At 41.3% G+C, this 16,603-nt stretch overlaps 1 protein-coding gene across 1 annotated transcript in view; it reads right to left on the reverse strand.

The window, feature by feature from the left end:
- Nucleotides 1–13,724: 13,724 nt before the first annotated feature.
- Nucleotides 13,725–16,603, reverse strand: part of galnt18b (UDP-N-acetyl-alpha-D-galactosamine:polypeptide N-acetylgalactosaminyltransferase 18b) — an 83,165-nt gene continuing 80,286 nt past the window's right edge. Inside the window, exon 11 of the mRNA XM_066647549.1 lies at nucleotides 13,725–14,366. Coding sequence (XP_066503646.1) covers nucleotides 14,220–14,366 — 147 coding nt within the window. The 3' untranslated portion in view covers nucleotides 13,725–14,219. The remainder of the gene's footprint in view (nucleotides 14,367–16,603) is intronic.

Here is a 16,603-nt window from a genome sequence, read left to right on the forward strand (position 1 = left end):
GAAGAAGCCTGACACAAGAGACAGAGGCTCAGATTCAAATTATGATTACATTTAATGCTGTGTCTGCGAGGTTCTCCCATTGCTTAAGCTGGTAGGGTCAAAACAGAATTAATATTTATTCCAGCACATCATTATCTGTCAGGGGTTTCACACAAAAATGAAGATTAATAGAGTTAAACTGGTATGCAGGCCATTTTGACCAGGGCTGTTTATGACTATGAACTATATAAGTAATCGCTTAAGAGCCTCAGAGTCAGCAGGAGGTCTGACCAAAACATTCTTAGACTCAGTGAGTTTATAGTAATGATGTTGACACAGTCTCTAGGGGCTCCTGATATTCTCAACCAAAGACAATGAGACAGTGAGCAGCTTTTCCATTGCATTGACTCTTTAATGGTGTAGTCATGCTTTCGCTATTGATAAACACCACTGTTGCTTTTCCAATGCATGGTATCTACTCGGCTCGACTTGGCTTCACACAAGTTTCCTGGCACTGGTTGGTTTTCCCTTACAATGGCTACCCAGTTCATGTAGCCGATGACATTTCAAAACACCATCTCTATGGGTGGTGTGGACTTTGGAAATCACAACAATGGCAGTGTTAACGTTAAGTGCTATTTACTCGTTGTTTAAGTGTGTTGTTTTTCTTTTTGGTGGGGAATGGAACTAGGCTCAATTCAGACAGATCAGTAGAGTTTATTAATTCCATGTTGAATTTACACTGAATTCTTTAGTTGGCCACAGATCTAAGGAGTGTTTGAACCCCTTCAAAAAGGCACGGTGTAATTTTAAGCGCTGCAATTTAAAGTCAGAGTCAGATGAAAAACCAATGTGAACTCAACTGTAGTGTGGAGACTTTACAAATGCCTAGTTTGGGCTGAATGTCTACTTTTTGTCATGATTGACATGTCTCTTTGGTCAATCAGCGCTCTGCAAGGTTTACACATCAGGGTTAAGTCCCTACTTGGCTCACTTGGAACTATAAGCATGCAGGCAGTAAAATAGTACCTGGTTCCAGGTACTATGCATCAAATTAGCCTGAAGAAAAAGCAAAACATTAGAGTAGAGCTGATTCAAGTAGGTACCATGCATTGGAAAAAAAATGTTGATATAACACTGGTGAATTTGCTGTGTATATGTACACTGATCAGGGCTCTAAGCCTCTGGTTTAAGAACCCAAAGACTCACAAAGGAGTGGGGTGGTGACCCAGAGAAACATAAAACAACATGACAATTGTGCACACACAAAATAACTGAGTGGAAAAATACAGTGCATCAATGAGTTGCAGTGTCACCTGCTGTCCCACCTTCCTTTCTCTCTCACACACACATAGCTCAGTGTATGCTGCTTAGCGTTCATGGTGAGAAATACCACAATAAAATGCAACATGAAAGGTGCCACAGTTAGCATTGTGTATAAGGCAGGAAGACACTCTGTGGACACGGTTGAATAGCCATTCCACCTACCAACAAGTAATTTTTGGACTGTGAGTGGAATTCAGGGCGCAGAAGAAACCCACCAAACTCCTCACACACAGGGACCTGAGGAGCGGTTTGAATTCACAACCCCAGCACCGTGCAGCTGTTTGAAAACCCTAGCATTAGCATTCATTTTTAAAATTCACGATCGAATGAATGATGACTGATTGACTATGTTCTCACCTAGAATTACGTGACCAATTTGGGAAAGTAACTGAGGTAAGTTGTGATTTAAGACTTTTTCATCTTAAAGAAATGCAGGCAAGAAAGACATTTTAAAGTTGGAAATAATAAATGAAAGTTTTAGCTTGCACAGCTACATTAGCATTTTTGTGTGGGACACATTCTAGACATGGTATTAAGTCACAAAGGAGACTAAGACCCCGATTTAATTTATGATAAAACGCAGAGTTTCTCTAGCAGCTACTATTATGCTTAAGCTAGCCAGAATGAAACCAGAATTAAGATTCATTCGAGCACATCACTATCAGTCATTTCCATAGTCGCTCAGACGAGTGTGGACCTGAGGGCTGGTGTCTGGGCAGTGAAGGCCTGCACTCATCCGGGAGACGTCATTACGGAGGCTAATTCTGCCCTGAGCTCAGTCTTTCTCCGTTCTCCTATTAGCATAGCTACGCTATCGCCTTTGACAAGAGCCTGGGATATGCTGACAAATGAGTTCCTGACACATTGTCTGTTTTACTATCCAATTAGCCCCAGACCTTGGATCATCTGTTAAAATCCATCTCCACTATGTAGGACTGAACACCCCTAGCATATATTTGGTTTTTTTTTAACCCAGATTTTTTGTCATAGTCCATCCATCCCATTACCTATGTCTCCCCCAGCCCCACAATGCTACAAATCCTGCAGAGTAAAAGCTAGAAAATGCTTGCTCTGGCACATATGAAGCAAACCTTTACTTCTTTTCAAACAGATGATAATATGGCATTTTTGAGTTTAGCACATTTAAAAGAGAGTGCCTCTTGTCTGGCACCACGTAATGGGAAGATGGAGTGTCAAGCTAGTTGTGTTTGGACTCCCAGACCCTGGATATCCCTTCATACTCAAGATTAACATGAAGCTTAGGAAGCTGACAGAGCTTCAAGATCTGTGGAAACGTCTCCAGAAATGGCTGGAGCTCCATCGCTCCTTACCACCACAATGACAGAGCAGTTTCAGCCCAGAATTATGTTTCTCTGTGGTGGAACAAAAGGATCAATTTTACAGCTGTATGCCACGCTCTAGGGAGTGTTATGAATTGTAGGCAACACTGGGTTCTGAGGCAGCTATACAATACTTCCTTTACTTCTAGGAAAAAAAGTACATACACCATTACAGTGCTGTTAGTATAACTTCACAACTCCGTCACTTTTCTGCCTAAAACTCTGTGTATGAGAAATATAAACAAAAATTAAACGCATCAATTGGTTAAAATAATTTTGATCTGTGTTTTTAAATATATGCAATATGCAAATATATAGACTCAATTAAGAATATAGAAGCAAACTGCTGTACTTGTTAATCATTCTGTTACTTATTGTTGTGCAGCTGATAAAGTAAACAGGTTTACTTCTTTATTCCTCTGTAATGAAACATAGAATGATGTGAAAAAATCACTCAAACTTTAAAGATAAATGTTCATCACTGATCTAATTCTCTCTGTTTTTTTTTAGGCCACTGTTATGAGTGACACTATGATTTCTGAGTCAGAATTGTTGCCAGTATTATGGTGGGAAGACGTCTATGATGTTCTTCAGTGGTTTGAGTGAATTTTTGGGAGCAGATTTTAACTGTTTTACTGAGATGACTGTTGCTAGTGAAGACAGTAGGAAGAATTTTGAAAATGTTGCTTCAGTATGGGGCTGTACAGTAGCGCAGCAGGCAGTGTCAGTGTCACACAGCTCCAGGATCCTGGGGCTGGGGTTGTGGGTTTGAGCCCCACTCCACATGACGCTCTGTGAGGAGTTTGGTGTGTTCTCCTCGTGTCCGCGTGGGTTTCCTCCGGGCGCTTCGTTTTCCGGCCACGGTCCAAAAACACATGTTGGTAGGTAGATTGGCGACTCAAAAGTGTCCGTAGGTGTGAGTGAATGTGTGAGTGTGTGTCGCCCTGCGGCGGCCTGGCGCCCCTTCCAGGCTGTGTTCCCACCTTGAGCCACATGATTCTGGGTACGCTCCGGACTCACCGTGACCCTGAATTGGATAAGCGGTTACAGATAATGAATGAATGAATGAGCTTTAGTACAGTCTGAAATGCATGTAACAATTCATAATAAGGACATTTCCTGTTCTAACTTATTGTCTTAATTTTTCATTGAGGAAACTGCAGCACAGTCTCTCATTCTGAAACACTTCCAATGCTTTAAATAGTTCTTTCTTTGATGACAAGTAGAATCATTCAAAACATCAATGCAATTTATAAAATGATATAAAGTTCATAGCATGATAATCATGATATTCTGATTTGTTTACATAATGATGTCATGCATTTACCCATAATATCATTTAGGCACAGCAACAAGTACGGCAGAAGTGTCTCAGTGGTAGGAGAACTGTTCCAAAAAAGGGGAATGCCTTCAGCCGTGAGGTTTGTGTACAAAATATCAAAGGAACAACACACCACGGTAAGATATAAGATATGCAAGAAGCCTGGGGAAACACAGCTAATCTGTTTCATCACCTCAACCAGAACCAGAGAACAGCTGAGAAGAGTCGAGAACAATACTAAATTAAAACATAAACATTTATTTGTTTGCAATAGTATGTTCTTTCAGTGTTTTATTATATCGCCACAAAAATCATTATTGCAAAAATACCCTGAAATATTACAGAGCCATATTATCCACCCTGAACGGCAGCTTCTTATTATGCGTTGAACATGGAAGTGTGCAAAGAGTCTATTCATTGTGGTCAAGGGTGTAACATATAAACGAATACAAGCTTGGCTGAAGAACTGTTGCCTCGCAGTGGTTTCTGCAATGAGTGCTTTTATGTTTACATCAGTTAAAGTCTCTGATTTTGCCATTAGCCTCAAGGGCCCTATGCACAATCTGGCAATCAGCACTCAGAGACCTCACTGTGTCCTCATAAAAAAGCAGAGCTAAGGGACTGAAGTAGCACGCCCAAAAAGTTAATGAAGCTAATGGAAAACATGACTGTATTCCATTTCTTTCTCCTTGTCATTGATGGTTATTATTATGTATTCTGGCTGTGTGAGTGGTGGCTTGGAAGGCAAAATTGTGTGCGAGAAGATAAACAACGCTTGGTTATGAAAGGACTTCAGTCACTGAAATATGAAAATCGTGGTCCACACGTAGCACAGCAACCCAGAGAAAGCGAACCCAAACAAAATTAAACTTTAATTTGGTTGACATGCACTAATGAGGGTGAACGTCTGCGGGATGACTCCCGTGTTTGCGCGGCGATAACCAAACAAACAGCAAAACAAACATCAAATTATCCTCTCTTCCTTTTGTGAAATAGCCTCTGTGTAAAATCTGATTAAGTGGGGTTTTAAAAAGTAGTGCTTTTCCAAGGTTTTAGTGGTAAGGGAAACTATAATAAATAAATCATTAAATAAACAGGAAAAAGGATTAAGTATTTAGTAGATTCCTCATAAAGTCAAGGGTTATTTTATTTGATCTTTTCTTATTATGTTCTGTTAAATGTGCGTGCTGTGAGAGATGGCAAAGGGCTGGGTGAAATCAATGGATCCATGAATAGACACGTAATTAAAAAAATAAAATAAAAAACACAGACCCAAAGACTAAGCAATATTTGTTGATCAACAGACATGAAAAAGCTTGCTGTTTGCTTTGCAGGTAATCTATGATTAATCCTCCACATAAACTAAACAGCTCTGATAGCTGTATTCAGTCTAAACAGAAAGTTAATTACCCTGCATGTGGTTCAAAGAAAAACAGTCTGCTAAACCAAGCCTCGTTTTATATTGATTTTGTCAAAAGAACACCTTTTTTTTTTTTCCTTTTTTTGCTCGAGCTGCGCATTTTCTTCAAAAAGCCGCTTGCTTAAAGCAGAATCTTTCTCAGAGCCAGACAGGATGTACCTTACTCCTGCAGCAGATAAACTCCTGACTGAAGAAATGCTGACCCCTGCGAAAAAGAAAAGTTTCTGTCTGGGTTTGGATGAAGTGAATGGATTGGTTGATTTTAGGAAAGTAAGATTAATGTGGCCCCTTAATATGGCACTACTGCTTCACGTTTCATCTTAACCTTCAAGGGTACATTCAAAGAGTTCCTCCTCCACAGACACTACATCTGAATGAAAACAAACCGCCTCATAGTTTATACCTTGCATTCACACGCGATTTCAGGAACCGGATCACGTTCGGATTTCACTTGACATATAAAAGGCCAGGTTTAACTCTTGGCACTTTTCCACTGCATGGTACCTACTCTACTTGACTCTACCTGGCTTTACTCACTTTTTTGGTGCCTGGTGCCTGGATGGTCCCCCTCAAATTGTGGCAAGCTCTGTTTACTCATCGTGTATTCATTGTTCAGACCTTTGTGTGTGTAAATGCAGTGTGATTTGATCTGTGTGTGTATAAACACAATGCATCTTGTTGGCATTCATGGTCAAATGAGGCTCTGCTCTCATCTTTCTATTGTTGCTGCTCATCTCATTGTTTCTGAGGAGATCTTTTCATAGGAAAATCTGACTAGGACCAGTGTAATTGCTTTGTGTCTTAACTGGATGAAGATCCAATCACAGTGATCGGATAAGGCCCCTGTGTTTCTGGGACTTTGCGTAAGTAAAATTGATTCACCTGGTCAAAACAGAAACACATTTCAGTGAAAAATGTAAACAGAAATAGACAAATTTGAAAATGAAACACTCGTTATTGCAGGGTGTAGAGAGCTTCATAGAAGAGATCCGTGATGGCTATATTATGCTGAGGATTATTAATATTTAAGCCACTGCAATGGAACATTCGTTAACTTTCTCAGCGCTGATGGAGTAATCAGGATAGGCAAGATGGGACCGACTCTGCCCAAGTGAGATTTTATAATTTTGTAGCAACACGAATGCTACGGCAGAGCGTATTTCAGACATTAATACTAAAGAGCACTTGGAAAGAAACAAACGTGCTGATGGATCACAGTCTGTATTCGCTCCCAGTGACGAATGCTGAGAACAATAATACTCAGGAACATTGCTTTGTCTGCACTGGGATGACTGACAGATTCAATTACACTTTGTATAAATCTGGACCTGAACACTCAGCTTGCCTTCCGTTTATCTGTGTGTAACACTTTGCTTATGCCTTTGCATGTTGGATGTGCAAAGCAGGGCCTGACCGATTCTAAGGGTTTTAAATAAATAGCCATTTTTAAAGCAAAACTATTTTTGTGTAATTTATATCAGCAAATATGAACAGACAAAAATACTAAAAGAACAATCAGTCAGTTATTGACTGTGTGAGGCTGTTAATTTTCACCTGTACATTGCCAATACACTCTGAGCATATCATTGCTCACTAGCAGCTCAACGCAAAGTCACTACGTTTCAAACACTCAATTTTCAAACATTCAATAGGAAAATAGCTGAGGGATATTTATACTGGACAGTCTTCAACTCTGGCCTTTTGTACTCCACTATACCAATAACCAGTGTAATATGATTAAAAAATGGAATTCACAAGCAGGATTTAGGAGTTAGCTACATAACTTAAGCTCAGAGTTCAATACGGTCCAGTAGGAATGTCCCGCAGCACTATTCCAAATTGACAGTTTTATCTCTAGCTGACTTTAATGCACAGCCCGCAGAGTGACTTCCAGTTGTAATCACCTGCAGAGTTAAAATTCTTATTGATGTAGCATTGGCTGGTTACACAGGTGGGGATTTGTACCTTAGTCTGATGTGTAGAACTCATCAGGTTTACCCATTACACTTTACAAACCACAACATCGGTCAGTTTTCTGAATACATTTGTCAGGCCCTAATGCTAAGGCATGTGATTAAAATAGAAAAAAAAAGAAAAAAACAAAACATAATGGCTCTGATTGCATGCCCATGCACTCCTTATCTCCATTAGGCACAAAACTAGATTGAGTACTGTGGCTTTTTTGCAGGCACAATGTGCTCTTCTACATCTACCCACGGAAGGCTGCAGTAAATTAATGGTGCCATTAATGCATTTGAGGGGAAAAGATGTTAAAAAAAATGTCTTTTTGACCCATTTCGCTGATTAGCGCCAGGCTCAGCAGGAAAGTTCATTTCATTAAGTTTTTAATAAAGGGGGCCTTCATGCCTATGTGTGTGTGTGTGTGTGTGTGTGTGTGTGTGGGCAAGATTAGAAACATTAAACTGGGGCAATATCCACTCACCTGTCTATTCTGTCGTCCTTTTTTAATGAAGTGAGTCTGCTCCATCAGCAGTGACCCATGGGTGCGTCTCATCCCAGCAAAGAACATAATAACTGCCTGGATGTGGCGGGACGTCCCCGCTGCCTCAAGGCAATCATTCTAAACGACACAGAAGCACATTAGCAGCATCGAGAAATTACACGAAACGAAACCTCTCAGTACCTTATTGAAGTTTAAAAAATGGTTTCATCTAAAGTTTAACAAGAGATTCCATTCTGTTCGTGATGATCTAAATTGAATTGTTTCGAACTTAAATGCAGTGAATTAGATTGAATTTTTGAACCCCTGAAAATGTACAGGCTTTATGTGGAAACACAATTCATTATTCACAAAAATATAGAACTTACACACTGTTACTGGGAAAAAAACCTTGCTTGTTTCTTCTGTCACGCCCTGGCCCTGTACTGTTTGTTGTTCCCACCATGTGTTTATTTAGCACATGGCTCTCTGTTATTGTTTTGTTCTTGTCTCCGCCCTAGTCCTGCCTCTGTCTTATTATTGTCTGCAGGTGTTCCTTGTTTGTCCTGTCTTTATATACCTCTGTGGTTTGAATGCTCCTTGGTCTGGTGTTGTGTGTGTAGATGTGTGTTTCTCAGTCTTTCCGTTTACACGGGTCTACCCTGGTTAACGGCTCTTCCCTGTCTGTCTTTGTTTAGTTCATAGTTTAGTCTTGTCTAGTTTCCCTGTATCTACCCATGTTTGTTTTGTTTGTATTTTGCTTCTGTCCTGTTTAATAAATTCCTTGCATTGACGTCCGTCTCCTCGCCCTCCCTGCAGCCGTGACATCTACACATTTTACATAATCTGAATGTAATAGCTGTCCTGTACACTGTGTAACACTGTAATGTAAGTGGACCAACAAAAATGCTCAAAAAAACCTTCTTCTTTCCTCAGAACTCAAGAATGTTTTCCTTCTCCTGTCCAAAAGTGACATCGTAGACACCCCTGAACCCAGACTGCATACAGATAGCAAAGATGGTAAAGATGTGGCACTTCTGCCCCACTGTCAGCACTTCTTAAAAATGCTTATTTGGCACCTTATGTGAATACCTCAATTCCACTTCTGGCAAAGATGTAACTGTGATGGATGTTCTGAACTGGATGTGAGCCACAAATGACCAAGAAAGAGACTTCTGGCGATGTGTCGCTAATTTGAAGTTTATGTAGCCCTATAAGTGAGTCATTGCAAGTTTTCTTTTCCAGTGCACCAAACTAAATTTATTGTGGGTTTCCTGGGGAAAATCACAGGGTTTAAACCTGTGGTAAAGTTTCCACAACAGCTGTATCAACATTAGCACAAACTAGACTACAGCTGCTAAAGCAACCAAGCTATTTCATGAAGTTTGCTGGTTTGTAGAAGGTATTATAGTGAATTCGCAGGTTTTGATGAGGTTGCCAGGTCTACGATATCAATTCAGTGTGAAGCAGCGTTAGCTTGCAGGTAGCAATCATACTTAGGCTTCTTAACAACCTTGCTTTTCTGAGGATCTAGTGGAGATATGTCTGCACAACAGAACACAGTAACTTTGGAAACACCTTGGGCTCACACAGTTGCTATTTATGAAAGCATCATTCATTTTTCTCACAGAGAGGACCCACTCAGTTCCTAATATGGGTATGACACCAACTATAGCAACAATGATAGAGGTCCATTGCTTGTGTGGTATTTGCTAAACTATTAGCAGTATTCATAAAAATTCTACAATGTCAACAACACCTTAATTAACCAATTGGTTTAGAAGCTCTGGGATTACATTAATTATATTCTGGAAACATGAAATCACTCGGATTGGCAAACGATTTGTGTTGAGTCTGTCCATAAAGCAAAAAGTACACATGTGTAAAGCTAAAAGGTCAGAAATGAATGTTGCATGAAGCAAGAGACGGGGTTTAGCGGGCTTGTTTGAGAGCTCTTACATGAGTCCATGCCTTGGGGTGTCTAAAACAGCTCTGATTCAAGTCTAGTAACCATGGGAACATGAGGAAAAGCCCTCCTGGCTCTGCGGAGACGGGGTGAAGGTAATCTGGAGATTAATACCGACTGACAGTGACGTTTAACTACTCCACACTCAGGATTTATCTCCACAAATCTGGCCCAGCAAAGCTCTTTGGATGGAGGAAGGGGCGTGGCTCTGCAGAGGAAATTAAATAATAGATTAAAGAATAACATCATAAAGCCCATGGCTCTTCTGTGACTATTAAATACGTTTGCTCCATGGCAGATTGTAACATGCTTTAAACCGCAGAGTCCCGCAAGGATTTGATGCTCAGGTTAATAACATTAATATAAACGGAATATAAATCTGTGGTTTAAAGGCAATGTTCACTCAGTGTTTCCTCACCATTTGCTAGCTCTCCAGTCTGTTTACTCAACAGAAAATATACAGTATTTCTACACAACCCTGTCTCAGTACATGGGAAATGTTTTGGTCTGAACTGGCTCAGAAGCCCTCTCCCTACGTTGCCCACTCAGAAAGGGCAGCGAAATGGCATCTGGAGTCGTGTGGATAGTGGAGAAACTTATTTCTACTCTTCCTTAAGGAGGAACTAACTCCAAACTGCATGAAAATAAACATAAACCGAAAATGCTAAAGTGTGAAGCCTTAACCATCCATAGCTAGGTAATGACTAATATTTGGAGCTGAACATTTATCAAAAAAAAATTAGGGAGACACAAAACAGCTCAGTACTGACAATGTAAACTGGTAAATGTAAACTACTTACAGGGTTAATGACTCTTAATATTTTTAGAAGCTCTAGGGCTATTTCTGCCATGATCTTGAGACTACACTGAAGGGTAGACGGATTAGACGCAGATAAAGGACACAAATGTGATGTTAAAAAGTGTCCTGTCTCTCGGTGGTAGACTCCAGCACCTGTGGCATACCTGCAGCATGCAAAACAAAGAGGAGCGCTCTTCTGCTCCACTGGAGCCAGCAGAGTCTAGCGGGAGGCGCGCTCATTCTCAATTCAGCTTAGCTGCTGGCTCCCTCCATATGCTCAACCCCACCTCATCTATTCCCCTGCTTATATTCAACTTGTTTGGTGCCAAAAATATCTCTCTCTTTTTTTTTTTTTAAACTGGTGTTGTTATATTGCTGCGTCAGGGGCAGCGCTGCCAGTGTGAGTGTGTTATCTATGTGTGTGTGTGTGCGCGCTCCATTCTTTCATCACCATCCCCCCAAGAGAGGGACACCTGAATAATAGATCCAGTCAGGGGCAGAGACAGGGGAGGGACATTACTGCTTTATCGAGCTTATTGCCTTTGCTTTTTTTTCCACCCTCACACTGACTTCCAGAGGAACAAAAAGAGAGGAAAAAGCCCCGCAAGCACGAATCATGAAAGCCAAGTGCCCTCACACTGAGGAAATGAAAGTGTTCCAGACAATAAACCCACGCCCGATGGTCGCCACTTCTGGCCAATTTAAATGCTCAAGTTCCTCGTTTCTCACTTTCCGAGCTGATCTTATTCCTCGTCTTCCTGTGCAGAGGGAATGTGTGTACTCTCAGCAAACACTGTACGCTCAAACATTTGTAGACACCTGCTCGTCCAACATTTCCTCTGGAAGAAAGGGCTCCATTAGGGAGTTTTGTTCCATTTTCCATTTTGCTGCAGTAGCAACAAAGGCTTTCCACTAGATATCGGAACATCTGATGGCATTCAGCCACATAACCCTTAGTGAGATCGGGTACTGATGTTGGATGATTACGTCTGGATCACAAACAACACTCAAAACTCATTTGAAATGTACTGGATGGAAAATCACTCCAAAGAATGCTGATCCTTTGCCAACACTGAGCTTTGTGAAGAATGGAGAAATTAAACTAATCAAGAGGGTCACTTTTTTGAATGTTTTCTTTGTACATAATTCATTCATTCATTCACTTATTCATTATCTGTAACCGCTTATCCAATTCAGGGTCACGGTGGGTCCGGAGCCTACCCAGAATCATTGGGTGCAAGACGGGAACACACCCTGGAGGTGGCGCCAGTCCTTCACAGGGCGACACACACTCACACATTCACTCACACCTACGGTCACTTTTGAGTCGCCAATCCACCTACCAACGTGTGTTTTTGAACCGTGGGAACAAACCGGAGCACCCGGAGGAAACCCACACAGACACAGGGAGAACACACCAAACTCCAGGTCCCTGGAGCTGTGTGACCGTGCCACCTGTACAAAAATCATTTAAAGTAATTATATATATTAGATTTAAAAGCTGTTTATCAGAGCAGTACACGTACATTTGCTCACACCAACCCCCCAAAAAACCCTAATATTAAAATAAGAACCACATTATTGCAGCAATAGTGATACTGTGTGTATGAATGTGTTGGTTTAACCTTTTCCAGATCTCTCCTTGTGGCAGTCAGGTATTATCTGAGGTTACCATCCAATACCTTGTTTTATCCGTTAATAAATACTTCAAGGGTGCTGTTGATTTACCAAATTCATACGATTAGAGAATACAGAAATTAACTTTGTTTTTCACACTCACTCACAACACATTTACTACTTAAAAAAATCCATTTACTTTTATTCTGTTTGCAAGTTTGTTCCACGCTAACATTTACCCTGAGATATAGCGGTGTTAGACCTAGTCCAATAAGCCTGTGTGCACTGTGCGAGCACGTGTAGGGGAAGAGGACACTCCAGGTACCAGCCTTATCTTTTTTTTCCCCCACAAGGGCACTGCAAGATGAATGGCTGAATGAAATATTGATTCCACAAGTCTCCTTTAAAACAAATAGTTCATAGATGACTGCTGACGCTGTTCTGGCGTCCTGGGTTGTGGCAGGGAAAAGTGAAGCAGTGAAGCTCTGTGACACTCCTTCATCTTCGCAGCAAGATCATGAAAAATTCAACTTTTTTTTCCTCTCTCAACAATCTTGTCTTTAAATGAAACACTTTCAAGGGCAAAAAGCGGACACACGCTAATTATGCATCAAAAAGCACACTCGATTTGAAGTGTATGTGTGTGTGGGGGGGGGCTGAAAATTGAATGAAGATGTGTTTTCCATGCACGGTGATGCTTTTTCTTGAAAAATATCATTAGTCAAGAACAGACAGAACTTGGTAGAGCTTTGAAAATCTGTCCTTAGCTAAGAAAGCTACAACATTAAATAGCTGCGGCTGACTGTTGTGGCGTTTTAAGGCTGGTGCAAAACGAATGTGCATGTATATTTAATAGCAAAATTCCCACTGGCCCAGCAGGAGTGTAGATGGTAATGAGGACTGGCAAGTCGAAAACCGAAAGTGCCACTTGTCTCCTCCTTCCATCCATACACAAGGGAGAGAGAGACACAGACATTAAGTAAGAAAGAGAGAGAGAGAGAAATAGAGAGAGTGAGGTTTAAGAAAAACAAGAAAACAAGAAGCAAAATCTGTCCACTTCCGCAATCTGAAAGTGAGAGTGCGTTATCTGAGACAAAAGCCTGAGATGTTTAAAATATAGATGAAAAAAAGAAACGTAGGGGAACACAGGAGATGGTGTGGTTAGTACACAGCAGATTGATAGCGCTTGCATCATGAGCGTACACCGAGATACAGCTGAACAATTCCAGGCAGAGAACATGCTAACATGACTGTGATAATTGCCCATAGAACTTGACTTTGAGGCGGATGGTACATTATGCTAAGCAGCATGGCATTAAGCCAAGTACGTACTGACACGCACACCAGGGGGAGAGCATCCGACGGCACTGGAGTGTTGCGGAGAACTTACTCACCTGTCAGCTGCCAACCACCGTGATAAGTGTTTTTATCAAGATAATGGTTTAAGGTCACGTTTTTCATGAAAATAAACAAACGCGGCTTGTTTTCTATCACCACCTCTTCCTTTAATGTCGTATATTATAAATACTGAGGATATTTACAGGTAAATATAAAATACTTGATTGTATCTAGATATATCCCAACGTATTGGTATGTCCCCAAAATGTACAGCTTGATTTCAAAATAATCTCCAACTACAAACCTGAGACACTAGAAGGAAAGGAATACAGCAAGAAACATTGCCAAAGCTTGCTACACAGTAGCAAAAATATGGGCAGAATACATAAAAATCATTGCCTTGGGCCCAGTAAAACCTTCAGGTCAACACAAACTCAGGGAATACCTTGCACAAAATAGAACAGTGTGGAACTTCATAAATGCACAATGCGGCTCATGCCAAACGTGGCTGACGCATATGCACATGTACAGTAGCTAATAGGGAAAAATGTGTAACATTTATCATATGATGTCAAGTTCAAATAGAGACATCCAGGTGCATCACGGTCTTGTCAGAGCTTCTCGGTGGCGTCCAGTGTAGTGACTCCAGCTGCTCTTCACTCTGAAAATTCCATTACAAGGTGCTACCAGGCAGTATATTGGTGATAGTCCATTTCTGTCCAGTGCATTTTTGGAGAGCCAACTGATAGCCGAACTCATTGTCATTGCTTTCCACCAGCTCTAGGCATCGTTTTGACTTTCTGTTCTGTATGGAGCCTCCCTGGAAGAAAAACCAAAACAAAAAAAAAGGACAGATTGAGTATAGACATGTTTTGTTCTGATGCTGTTTCCTGCTGCGCCAATTTGAGCAGCTTAAGGTTCCTCTGCTCAAAATGTCTGAAAATCCCAGGGTGAAAATGCACTACGGCATAACAAACATTTCAGCCTGCGCTACTCCAAATATCCTTCACAGCACAGCAGAAGAGGCAACAGTCTGAGACGGACAGTGATCAGAAAACAATAGTGACTCAAGAGATGGAAAAAGTTAGGGGCAAAAATACATTCCGCCCAAAATTTCAAAGCATGTCGAATATATCAAATTCATCTTCATTTTCCTTCATATTTTGCCTGCTTTCCTAAGGTGGGGGAGGGGGTATCCTGGCACTTTCTCCACACGAGGGGGGGAAGTCAGAGCAACGCATTGAGCCTCAGACATAAAAGTGAAGGCTAAGGGCCTAAGGCAGGGAGATAGCACTGATCTCCGGCCTGTGGAGGAGAGTTTACAGAGGCACATGTATCTGCCTAACTCTTCCCCTGCCAGCTCTCAGGTCAGAGTGCAGTGGAGCAGGCTTTCAGTGCTAACACCAGGGTTCAGGACGGATAGAAATCAAACACTATGACTGTGTCTGCTGGTGGGCAGAAAGAACTCTTTAGAGCAACAGTTCGGAAAGAAATCAATTTACACAATCCCCCCTTTAGCCCTTCATTCAGCCAAGTCATGCTTAGCGTGTGTGACGTTCGCCTCTGTATTGTTACACTGCAACTAGAGGCCAGTGCAATTAGCAAGTAATGGAAGCTTACATAATGATTAAAACGCAATGGTTGTTATCAGTACAGACAAAATCCAACCAGCCATGACATTACACCCCCTCCTCGTTTCTACACTCACATTTTATCAGCGCCACTTACTATGTAGGTGCACTTAATGGTGTTCTAAAATAACATACTGTGGTCCAGCTGTTGCTAAGCATACTTTCTTAACCCGCTTTTACCCTGTTTCTTTAATGTTTAGGATCCACACAGGCTGGTGGATCAATCTCAGCACTGGTGGTGGCGTGTTAGTGTGTGCTGTTCAGACACAGCAGTGCTGCTGGAGTTTTTAAACACCACAGTGTCACTGCTGGACTGAGAATAGTCCACCCACTCAAGTCTCTGACTTTATCTACACGGTGGTCCAACAAGGTAGAAGTGTTTAATAAAGTGAGCACTGAGTGGCAACTCCAGAAGCACTGCTGTGTCTGATCCACTCGTACCAGCCCAACACACACACTAACACCACCACCACCACTTCATTGTCATTGCAGCGCAGAGAAAGATCCACCACCCCAAATCATAGATGATCTGTGGTGGTCCTCAAAACATCAAAAATGACAAGGTGCACCTGTATAGTAAGTGGTATAGAGGCAAACGTTATTCTGTCAACGTTATTGCTGATCATCTTCCATCCATCCATCCATCCCTCTGTCCACCTAGTGACTAGTGACCTACCTACCTGCGTATGGCTATAGTACAAGAGATGAAAACACAGGGCACCAATCATGTCCTTCATCTGATTTGACAATAAGACTTGACTGAGTGTCTGCAGTGGGGGTCAGTAGATTTAAATTAATTTTTTGCTGCTATTTTAAAAGCAGAAGGGGCCAGTTCTGCCGCATTTATCCAGCAGCAAGTCCCATTTCAAGCCTCAGTTCAGACTCACAGTACACAGTACACTCGCAGGATGATAATGAGTGCAACATCACATTACAGCACCATACAGGAGGTAGTTCAGTTTAGCTGCTCATTAACGGCTGTGTTCTAAATCGCGAAACCATGGTTTACTAGTGTAGCTGTCAAAATTCACTGCAAGGGTAATTAATTATGATTCTGCCACAGAGGCGTCCTGGTGTGTGGTACATACAGTAACTGTGGTACAGATTTAGTGTTGTTTTGTGTTAGTGTTACTTTTATTTTTGTTTTGTTTAGCCCTGTAAGGCTGACTTTCCTTCAGGCCACTGAACAAAGTAATTGCCTGCTTCAATGCACTGTGTACAACACTGGGAAGATAAAGCTCATCATTTCAATGTGTAATCTGTTTCTAATCCGTCACTGTGAGTTTGCACATGAAACAAGATGAATCACTCGGAGAAAGAAAACGAACAAGCCACTCGTGCAAAATCTGGGATGCAGTTTAAACGCAACATATTTATCTGAGTGGGGCAAACAACATAAGAAAGAGTGTGTATCAATAATTACTCA

Source organism: Hoplias malabaricus, chromosome 16 (assembly GCF_029633855.1).
Source record: "Hoplias malabaricus isolate fHopMal1 chromosome 16, fHopMal1.hap1, whole genome shotgun sequence".
Taxonomy (NCBI): domain Eukaryota; kingdom Metazoa; phylum Chordata; class Actinopteri; order Characiformes; family Erythrinidae; genus Hoplias; species Hoplias malabaricus.